The 11965-nt window shown below is 43.3% G+C and overlaps 1 protein-coding gene across 1 annotated transcript; it reads left to right on the forward strand.

Moving 5' to 3' along the window:
• Positions 1-1234: 1234 nt before the first annotated feature.
• On the forward strand, positions 1235-3841 carry LOC136626616 (uncharacterized). Its single transcript, XM_066601650.1, has 4 exons — positions 1235-1334; positions 1415-1474; positions 3062-3423; positions 3643-3841. The coding sequence occupies exons 1-4, from the start codon at positions 1275-1277 to the stop codon at positions 3839-3841; spliced, it is 681 nt and encodes a 226-aa protein (XP_066457747.1). The 5' UTR covers positions 1235-1274.
• Positions 3842-11965: the final 8124 nt, after the last annotated feature.

Consider the following 11965-nt stretch of genomic DNA (forward strand, 5'->3'; position numbering starts at 1 on the left):
ATTTTTTTTTTTTTTTTATTTTTGTGCCTGCCGTGTGCTTTCATGTGCCTGGCGTGTTCCCCTTTTTCTTTGTACCTGCCGTGTGCTTCCAGGTTTTTGTTTTTTTTTTTTTTTTGCCTGCCGTGTGCTTCCCTTTTTTTTGGGCCTGCTGTGTGCTTCCGTGTGCCTGCTGTGTTCTAACATGTGCCTGCCGTGTGCTGCTTTTTCTTTCTGTGCCTGCCGTGTGCTACTTTTTTTTTTTTTGGTTTTTTGCCTGCCGTGTGCTTCCCTTTTTTTTGGGCCTGCTGTGTGCTTCCGTGTGCCTGCCGTGTTCTAACATGTGCCTGCCGTGTGCTACTTTTTCTTTCTGTGCCTGCCGTGTGCTCCTTTTTTTTGTGCCTGCCGTGTGCTTCTATGTTTTTTTGGTTTTTTGCCTGCCGTGTGCTTCCCTTATTTTTGGGCCTGCTGTGTGCTTCCGTGTTCTAACATGTGCCTGCCGTGTGCTGCTTTTTTTTCTGTGCCTGCCGTGTGCTTCCGCGTGCCCCCTTTTTTTTTTCATTTTCTTTTTTGTGCCTGCCGTGTGCTTCCATTTTATTTTTTTGTTTTTTTTGTTTTTTGCCTGCCGTGTGCTTCCCTTTTTTTGGGGCCTGCTGTGTGCTTGCCATGTTCTAACATGTGCCTGCCGTGTGCTTCTGTGTGCCTGCCATGTGCTGTTTTTTTATTCTGTGCCTGCCGTGTGCTTCCGCGTACCATCCTTTTTTTTTTTTTTTCTTTTTTGTGCCAGCCGTGTGCTTCCATTTTTTTGTTTCTTTTTTGTGTGCCTGCTGTGTGCTTCCATGTTTTGTTTTGTTTTTTCCTTTTTGGGCTGCCGTGTGCTTCCATGTGCTACAATGTGCATGTGACTGCAAACTGATTTGAATCAGCATACATTCCGCACAATTCATTCATACAATAATCATGCAATCTTCGGAAAATTTGCATGGAATAGACGTAGCATCTGCATGCAATCTACACAACAAACACTGCCTTCAATCAACACTATTTACCTGCATTCTACATACAATATGCATGCTATCTGCCTACAGACTGCGGATAATGCTAGCTATCAACAATCTGTCCACAATCGCCCAGTAATCATTCTAAAATTTGCCTAAATTATGCCTGCCATGGACATTTTAAAAGATTGTTATTAGAAAATGCTGCTGCTTCCATAACTGTTCTTGAAGTGCCACTAACTTTTTTTTTTGGTTTGTTTTTTTTTATTAGTTTTTTTGTAGTACAATTCAAGCACCAACATGTTCCAGGAAGATCTTGAATTTGAGGAGCTTGATTATTCATCAGATTCTTTTGGAGAGGTAAGTTTTTGCTGAAAATGGAAAGGTTGAAGCAAACCAATGCCAATAAACATAATAATTTTTTATTTTATTTTTAACAGGATTTACAATCTGAGAGCGAGGAAGATGAGGATTTACCCGAAACACGGCAATATTCTGCGGTATGTCTTGAAATATGTTTAAAAATTTTTTTGTTTGAAACTGCAACTAGGCATCAGTCCCGTACAAGTTATTATTTCAATACATTATTTCGTGTGTGTGGGTATGTGTGTGTGTATATATATATATATATATATATATATATATATATATATATATATACACACACACACACGGGTATATATATATATATATATATATATATATATATATATATATATACACACACACACACACACAGATGCGCGTGTGTGTGGGTATATACATGCGCGTGCATATATATATACACACACACGAACGTACGTGTGTATCTCTATATACATACACACGTAGGAACCAGTGTATGTGTATATACAGTCACACGTAGGAACCAGTGTATGTGTATATACAGTCACACGTAGGAACCAGTGTATGTGTATATACAGTCACACGTAGGAACCAGTGTATGTGTATATACAGTCACACGTAGGAACCAGTGTATGTGTATATACAGTCACACGTAGGAACCAGTGTATGTGTATATACAGTCACACGTAGGAACCAGTGTATGTGTATATACAGTCACACGTAGGAACCAGTGTATGTGTATATACAGTCACACGTAGGAACCAGTGTATGTGTATATACAGTCACACGTAGGAACCAGTGTATGTGTATATACAGTCACACGTAGGAACCAGTGTATGTGTATATACAGTCACACGTAGGAACGAGTGTATGTGTATATACAGTCACACGTAGGAACCAGTGTATGTGTATATACAGTCACACGTAGGAACCAGTGTATGTGTATATACAGTCACACGTAGGAACCAGTGTATGTGTATATACAGTCACACGTAGGAACCAGTGTATGTGTATATACAGTCACACGTAGGAACCAGTGTATGTGTATATACAGTCACACGTAGGAACCAGTGTATGTGTATATACAGTCACACGTAGGAACCAGTGTATGTGTATATACAGTCACACGTAGGAACCAGTGTATGTGTATATACAGTCACACGTAGGAACCAGTGTATGTGTATATACAGTCACACGTAGGAACCAGTGTATGCGTATATACAGTCACACGTAGGAACCAGTGTATGTGTATATACAGTCACACGTAGGAACCAGTGTATGTGTATATACAGTCACACGTAGGAACCAGTGTATGTGTATATACAGTCACACGTAGGAACCAGTGTATGTGTATATACAGTCACACGTAGGAACCAGTGTATGTGTATATACAGTCACACTTACGTGTGTACACACAGTATAATATATACACACACACACACACACACACACACACACGTGTGTACGTGTTTAGGCATACACTGGTACGCACGCGTGTACGTGTTAATGCACTCACACCCGTACGTCAGTATATACATACAAACACGTACGTACATCTGTGTATATACATACAAACGCGTACGTACGTCTGTGTATGTATGCACATATACATACAGGAATCTGTGCCCTGCCTAATAAGGATGAGCATGCCGCTTTCAGCAACACCATACAAGTAAAAATGTACCCCTTCCTTTTTTCCTAAAACATTAAATACATTATTCTTCATATTAATCCCTTCTTAGGTTCAACAACAACTGTTAGACTCGCTATATGCTCAGGCGGACATAAGCAGTCTACAGTGTTTTCAGAATGATCCGCAGGGTGCACCAGAAGCGGGTGCTTCAGGATCCACTGAAGATCCCCATGGCAGGCTTGGCAACAAAGAGTGGTGTCACTGTGGGCAGTGCATTTGCATGCCCACAGTGGCAGAGTGTGTGTGTTGCCGAGAACACGATGTGGTCCTACAGATTTTACCGGAAGCTTGCCTATGTGTGACACAACATCCATTATTTGCCCAGTATGCGCTTGTACGTGAAAACCTAGAACACGCCATAAGATTATCGGCACTGGTCACCCGGAGACAGTACGACACCACAAACAATAGGTATTTATAATAATTTTATTGTACAACACACAAGACAATGCAAGTATAATTTTTAACAAAGGTAAAAGTTCATTGGAAAAGGAAAAAAGGTTAGTGAAAAAGGCAACCTGGAAAAACATAAGATATCTAATTTTTTTTTTTTTCTTCATGTAGACTACTTAAAATGTTTTAATAAGTTTAGAAATATTAATATATTTCCTTTTTTATTATTTTTTTTAGGGTTATGCGTGTGGGCGCATATCGCTCTTATACAGCGTGGATACACGGATTCTTGGGGAAAAACAATAGAATCCCCATACCAGCGTGCGTTATAAAATCGATACGTACAGCTTACCCTGATCCGCACGGAAATTACACGGGTTTCCAGTTCTACATGGACCTGACTGAAAGCAATTTGGATTTTCATTTGAACTTATAGGATGTTTGTGCAATTTTTTGTGCAATTTGTGCAATTTTGTTTTCAGGTTTTACATATTTAAAAATGTTAATAAATTTTTTGGGAAAATATATACAGTGTGTGGTTTTTTTATTTGTAACGTCTCGACCATAATCACTAATCGTTCCATCAGTATGTATATACATGACTACATATGCGTATGTTAGTGTGTATAATATATACACACACAAAATGTGGGTTGTGTGTGTATGTATTTTGACACACATATCTGTCTGCCTCTCTCTCTGTCTGTCTGCCTCTCTGTCTGTCTGCCTCTCTCTCTTTGTCTGTCTGCCTGCCTGTGTATTCCTTTGCAGGTCTCTATAAGGGAGGAGGGAGCTGTCCAGTGCTGAACCTTTCCCCTGCACAGCGAGGCAAGGCTTCGTTATAGCAGGGAGCTGTCCAGTGCTGAAGTCAGTGGAAAGTACTGTAATGTAATAGCTGCAATGCACTCCCAACATCGATGGTGTGATTGAAAAAAAAGTTTTGTTCACCAAAATTTGTGTGGGTATATATGCGTGTACACACACACACACACACACACACATATATATATATATATATATATATATATATATATATATATATATATACACACACACACACAATGTGTGAGTGTGTGTATATATGTGTATATATATATACACACACACACACAATGTGTGTGTGTGTGTATATGTATATATATATATATATATATACATACATATACATACACACACACACAATGTGTGTGTGTGTATATATGTATATATATATATATATATATATAATTATATATATATACACACACACACACACAGAGTGTGTGTGTGTGTGTATATATATATATTATATATACATACATACACACACATAGTGTGTGTGTGTGTACGTATATATGTGTGTATGTATATATATATATATACACATACACACACTATATGTGTGTGTGTGTATATATATATATATATATATACATATACATATACATACACACACACTATATGTGTGTGTGTGTATATATATATATATATATATATATACACATACACACACTATGTGTGTGTGTGTGTGTGTGTATATATATACATACATACATACATACATACACATATAGTGTGTGTGTATGTGTATATATATAAATATACATACACATACACACACTATGTGTGTATGTGTGTATATATATATATATATATACACACATACACACTATATGTGTGTATATATATATATATATATATATATATATATATACACATATATACACATACACACACTATATGTGTGTATGTATATATATATACACATACACACTATATGTGTGTGTGTGTATATATATATATATTATACATATACATACACACACACACACATGTGTATGTCTATGTATGCATGTATGTAACCTACACACAGGTATGTGTGTAATACATACATATATGCATACGTCTGTGTGGGTGTGTATGAGAGAGATTATATATCTCCCAGACAGACGTATGCATGTACACGTGGACAAGGTGCGCGTGCGCATGTATTCGCAAACACATGCACCTACTTTGTAATTAATGTTAGTGCAATAACTTACATCCCCAAAAAATTAGCAATGAGGTATTGGTTAATAAAATGACCAAATTAAGAATTTGTGCAAAAACATTTTATAAATATTATTGCTATACTTTTAAATAAGAGTGTCATTAATTTGGTCATTTTACCGTAAGCCCGCAATCCACGACAAGGATCCTCATTCTCTTGCGAGACCTATCTAAAAAAATAAAAAATTCCCTAACTAAAAATTCTACTGTAAAGGGCCGACTTTGTTACAAAATGTTAAAAATTAATAAATTTAAAATTAGTTTGAAACACCCATGGAAAAATGCATAGGATTTATGGGATAAGACCGGCAACGTTTCAAATTGTGCCAGTTATACATTCTATACAAAAAAGGCATTTTATGCAGATGATTGCAAAGAGTAAAATGGGATATAAATGCGATTAACAAAAGGGACTAGAGGGCATAGGAAATAAATAAGGATAAGTGACCAATGTTAAATAAATAACACTATACACACACATGGAAATAAGATTAAAACGCACATGTAAACTATACAAAAGACAAAGCAAGTAGTAAAGAGACACAGATAAAAGAGACAGACGAACCATTGAAAATTGTAGTTCACCGATTTACAATAGACATACATGAAACAATAGTTGCACCTGATACAAAAATATTACGAAATTTTTGGTTAAAGTGTGTTTTTTTGTTTTTTTTATACCCACCAAAGTTTTTTCGGGATTACCTTGGAAATCGACTTTGAAATTTGTGAACCAATTCCTCTTCACTGGGTTTCACAACAGGTGCAATATTATGTGGGAATTCTGAGGATTTTGAATGCCAGGAGATGGACATCTCACCTTTGGCGAACATCACAATGTCACGAATGATGTCAAATACAAATGCAATGGACTTAGGCTCATAAAGAGCTTTCAAAATCCACTGCTTCCGTGCTTTGGAGTACTCCACTCGGTAACACTTCCAGTCCTCTATCCCGTGTTCTGATTGCGTTCTTCTGAGTTTTTGAATCCTACCTACGTTGTAATTGTGGTCTAGAACAGCAAGTTGCGTTCTAGCCACCATTCCGTCATAAAAAAAATGAATTCGTTTGGGCCTGTATTTCAATACACTGGCGTGAAAAATCTCCAAATCGCCAGTGTGACAAAAATTGGAAAGATGGCGGATGTCTTTCAGTAAACTTGTTTTCAGAACCACAGTCTTGACTTTGCTATGTGCTGTACTGTTAGGGGCTAACCAAGAGGTGGTTGGTTCAAGAAGGGCGTGACTGCAGCGGTGATATTGGGCATTGTTCTCCCACTCGTGAACGTCGATAATGTGATTTGTTGCCGATTTCCATTTTTCTACCAGTAATTCGGGATTTTTTTGACTGGTTAGCGAACACCACCACAGATGATTTTTGAGGCTCGATATCCACGGGGAAATGGTTGCGCAGTGTGTGCTTTTGGAAGCCACAAGCAACTGCTTGCCGACAGCTTTGGCCACATGCCAGACATCAAATTCGTGCAAAATTTCTGGGAATTCCTGGCGCATTACCTTACGTATGGAGACATGCCGATCAGTTGCGACTATTTGAACGTTTAATCCATCGGCGATCAATTCAAGTAGTGTTTTCCGGAATGCAGTGGTTTCAAGCGAAACTGACGAAGCAGGTGGAACAAGTTGTTCCACCGTGAAGCCCAAAATTTTTTTGCTGTCCAACTCCAAAAAAGTATAAACGGTGTACTTTGCAGAAAAACCCGGGCTATCTGATTGCCCATCGCCAGCTAAATACAAGGGTGTTGATTTCATTTCTGCTATTAGATTTGCCCTCTGCTGCATCCAATGATTATCTATCACTGGGAATAATAAGTGATGTTGGTGGCGGTAAAAAGTGCTTTTTGATATTCCTTGAAGTTTCAGAATATATAGCATATTACTAACTTTTGCAAAATTAGATCCGCTGAGAAGGACACTGGAAGCAAGTAAAATGTTCCCCGCCGGGCAATTGTGGATGAGTGGTTGGCTTCGCCACAAGTTGCAGGTGTAGCCTCTTTCACAGAAAGATTTCACAATTACCATAGATCCCTTTGGGAAAATCTTGACGTGAGTTAGTTTAAGACAGCATTGCTTTCGGTAAGGGCAAGGGATCATTGAAAATAAACCCATCAAGGAGCTTTTGAAAACTATGTACTTTTCTTCAGCGGATGGGTCCATCTCTGTTGGAGCTAAGGTTTCAAATTCTGGTAAGGGGTAGCTCAAGGGGTTTTCGGAATCAGAAGGAATGGCAAAATCCTCACTACCGGAACTCTCCGATGCTTGCGATGCTCTGAATGTCGAGTCGTTTGGATCATCAGAAAAAACACTTGAAAGGCTTTCCTCAAAAGTAGAAGCAATATTGCAACTTGAGGGTTGCATATTGATTCTATTGGCCTCATTTGCTGTTTTGGATATTGGGCTCTCTTCTCGTATGTCTTGGAAGGCAGAATTACCCATATTGGTTTTTAAAGGTGTAGAAGAGCACGGAGTGCCCTGTGGGATTTTAAATGAAATTGGATTCCGGTGTGGACTGGCTTCTACTTCATTGCATTGGATGCCAATGCTTCTTGTCTGGAGTTGTGTCCTGTGTTGCGATTTAATTGCCGCTGCTTGACAGGACTTGCATTTACCCCTCCCGGCATTGCTTGCTTCGTTGTCGGTTTCTCTTAGCTCAAACTGTCTTTTGAAATTGACGATTACCTTTGCATCTACTGTACGACCTTCACTGATTACTGTCAGAGGAATTTCTAGCTGTGTTTCATCACCTTGGAGATACACGTCGACTGTCATTTCTTGAACCGCGCTAGGTGCAAACAGGGTAGATTCTTCGCGCGAAGTGTCTTCCCGCGAAGTGTCTTCCCGCGAAGTTTCTGTGGCTGAAATTTCTGGCTGCTGCGTCTCCCCAATTCTTCTGCGTTTTCTTGAACGTTTAGCTTTCTTCGCTAACAGGGTCTCAATTTCCAATGCTGTTGGGAATATACTTGGCACAGCATCGGGCTTCAATTTCTTACGGTCGCTGACTGTAATGTAGCAATCCTCCAAGAAATGTTTGCTGCACAAACGATAACTGTAAGGATCTTTTTTTTGGGACATCTTAGTAAGCCACTCTTCAACGTCAACAAAGATGTGAGGAGCCTGCTGTAGCCAAAGTCTTGTTTTTTCGATATTCGTTGGAAATACATGCAGACAATTTTCGCCTCCCTTCTTCCAGTATGTGGTGCAAGTTGGAACCACGCAGCCAGGCATTGTGATTTTGTGTTGTAAAGTGACTGATCTGCTGTGTGTGGGAAAGAAAGTGTGGTGCAAATACTCACCCTCCTGCAGTGACTTCGGAAGAATATCACGAGTCCAAACCCTGGAATCTCCAATGGCCACCGATGCGCTCCAACGTATACGCTCTGCATTTTAAAGACAAGAAGGCGTAGATCAACAGAGATGCTAAGCTACAACAACCAAACCACCCACAGCTACAGACCAGCAGACACATCCATCCATCTGAACACGCATGCATGCACGCACGCACGCACGCACACACGCGGCCTCATCCATGCATCCACACAGACTTATGCACGTGATAGGTTATTAAAAATATTGGATGACCCCTAACATAAGAAAGATAATGAAACATTGTAATAAATGTGACATTAGTTATTTGGTTATATAATGTTATGTATTATATGTAAAACATTCCGGAAGTTGCTAGTAGAATTTGCATATAGAATCATATGTAAAAAAGTATATTCAAGCGTTTATTTGAATATTGATTTTAGAATACTAAATGTATGATTAATTAGATTTTATTCAGCTATCTTACTGAATCCCAACTTATCAACAATGTGCTGACTCCCGAGGAGGTGGCTGAACCAGTTCTATGTCTAAACTAGAAACAATGCCATCTCTTTTGATGTGCAAATTGTTGATGGACCTTGAAGATTACATTCTGATTTGGGAAGAAATGCAATCAGACACTATGGAGCCGTCTGTACACTTCAAACAGTTTTGCTGATACCTTTTGTATAGAAGGCTTTTGATTTACAGCCATATGGTAATCTGTAGGAATGAGGGTTTGGTCAGCAAAAGTAGTTTGACACTTAGTATGAGGGAATATTTGGAAATGCCGTCTTTTCATCTTGCATAAAGACTAAGCAATGTACAACAATAGACTAGAACTCATGCTGATTTACTGGACAGTCTGTGTGTAAAGGATTATTATGGTTCTCAATGATTACTCAATATAATATTTCCTCTAAATTTGCACTTAGGCAACATTCGCATTTTGGTCTTCATTGATAGACCCCCTACACACGCATCGTCACGTACAAAGACATCCGCCCATGTGGCCTCATCCAAACGCCCATGCGGCCTGCACACATCCATGCATGCATGCTTGCATGCATGCATGCATTCATTCATTCATGCAGCATCATCCATCCATGCATCCGCACGCACTTATGCACACATATCCAGTCATGCATTCATTCATTCATGCACCGCAGACACCTCACCCCCCCCCAGCGCCCACAGCCCCCACAGGACCGCAGACACCTCACCCCCCAAGCGCCCACAGCACCCACAGGACCGCAGACACCTCACCCCCCCAGCGCCCACAGCACGGCAGACACCTCACACTCCCCCCCCAGCGCACACAGCACCGCAGACACCTCACCCCCCCAGCGCCCACAGCACCCACAGGACCGCAGACACCTCACCCCCCCCCAGCGCCCACAGCACGGCAGACACCTCACACCCCCCCCCCCCAGCGCCCACAGGACCGCAGACACCTCACCCCCCCAGCGCCCACAGCACCCACAGGACCGCAGACACCTCACCCCCCCAGCGCCCACAGCACCCACAGGACCGCAGACACCTCACCCCCCCCCCCCAGCGCCCACAGCACGGCAGACACCTCACCCCTCCGCCCCCCCCCCCAGCGCCCACAGCACGGCAGACACCTCACACCCCCCCCCCAGCGCCCACAGGACCGCAGACACCTCACCCCCCCAGCGCCCACAGCACCCACAGGACCGCAGACACCTCACCCCCCCAGCACCCACAGCACCCACAGGACCGCAGACACCTCACCCCCCCAGCGCCCACAGCACGGCAGACACCTCACACCCCCCCCCCCCAGCGCCCACAGGACCGCAGACACCTCACCCCCCTAGCGCCCACAGCACCCACAGGACCGCAGACACCTCACCCCCCCAGCGCCCACAGCACCCACAGGACCGCAGACACCTCACCCCCCCCCCTAGCGCCCACAGCACGGCAGACACCTCACCCCTCCGCCCCCCCCCCCAGCGCCCACAGCACGGCAGACACCTCACACCCCCCCCCCAGCGCCCACAGGACCGCAGACACCTCACCCCCCCAGCGCCCACAGCACCCACAGGACCGCAGACACCTCACCCCCCCAGCGCCCACAGCACCCACAGGACCGCAGACACCTCACCCCCCCCAGCGCCCACAGCACCCACAGGACCGCAGACACCTCACCCCCCCAACGCCCACAGCACCCACAGGACCGCAGACACCTCACCCCCCCCACAGCGCCCACAGCACCGCAGACACCTCACCCCCCCAGCGCCCACAGCACCGCAGACACCTCACCCCCCCCCCCCAGCTCCCACAGCACCCACAGCACCCACAGCACCCACAGCACCCACAGACAACTCACTTACCCAGGCGGCTGTATTGCGTTCGTCCCGGCTGGCGGCTGCTGATCCCGAGTGGCTCCCGGCTGCTAATCGTCCTGGCTGGCTGCTGATCTTCCCGGCTGGCTGCTGGTCGGTTGTCCCGGCTAGCTGCTCCTGGATGGTCCCGGCTGGCTGTTGCTGATTCGGGGTGAATCACCCCTGTTTAAAGGGACGCCGGGAGCTGAATAGCCGCCCCTGCGCGCTCCCGTACAGTGATAGCTCGTCTGCGCATGCGCAGACGAGCTGTATCGCGCGGGCACGCTGGAGAAGCTCGTACACAGAGGGAAGAGAGAAGACTGCGCAAGCGCGGCTAAAATGGCATGCTGTGGCAGAAATTAGTCGGCACCATGGCGACGGGGACACAGAGACAGCGCGAGAACGGAGGTAAGTAATTGAATAACTTCTGTATGGCTCATATTTAATGCACAATGTATATTACAAAGTGCATTTATATGGCCATACGGAAGTGCTTAACCCCACTTGCTGTCGCGGGACAACCCCTTTAACATATCTAACCACAGACCTGCCACAAGCCCTTCAACTCAACATGCCAAATGACCCCTTAATAATTGAAAGGGCCCACAGAGTTGGCCCGCCAGGAGATGGACGCAACAACAGAACCCGACCCCGCCCAGTGATAGCCAAGTACACACACTGGGCAACGAAAGAAAGTATTGTACAGGCTTACAGACGACGAAAAGAACTGATAATTCAAGGAACAAAAATCCTCATATTTCAGGACTTCTCAGCTGCAGTTTCTCAAAAACGCAAACTATTCACTCCAATCTGTCAAGCCCTGCACGAACAAAATACACGTTTCCAACTGCTATATCCCGCAAA

The sequence above is a fragment of the Eleutherodactylus coqui genome, chromosome 4, assembly GCF_035609145.1.
Source record: "Eleutherodactylus coqui strain aEleCoq1 chromosome 4, aEleCoq1.hap1, whole genome shotgun sequence".
NCBI lineage: Eukaryota > Metazoa > Chordata > Amphibia > Anura > Eleutherodactylidae > Eleutherodactylus > Eleutherodactylus coqui.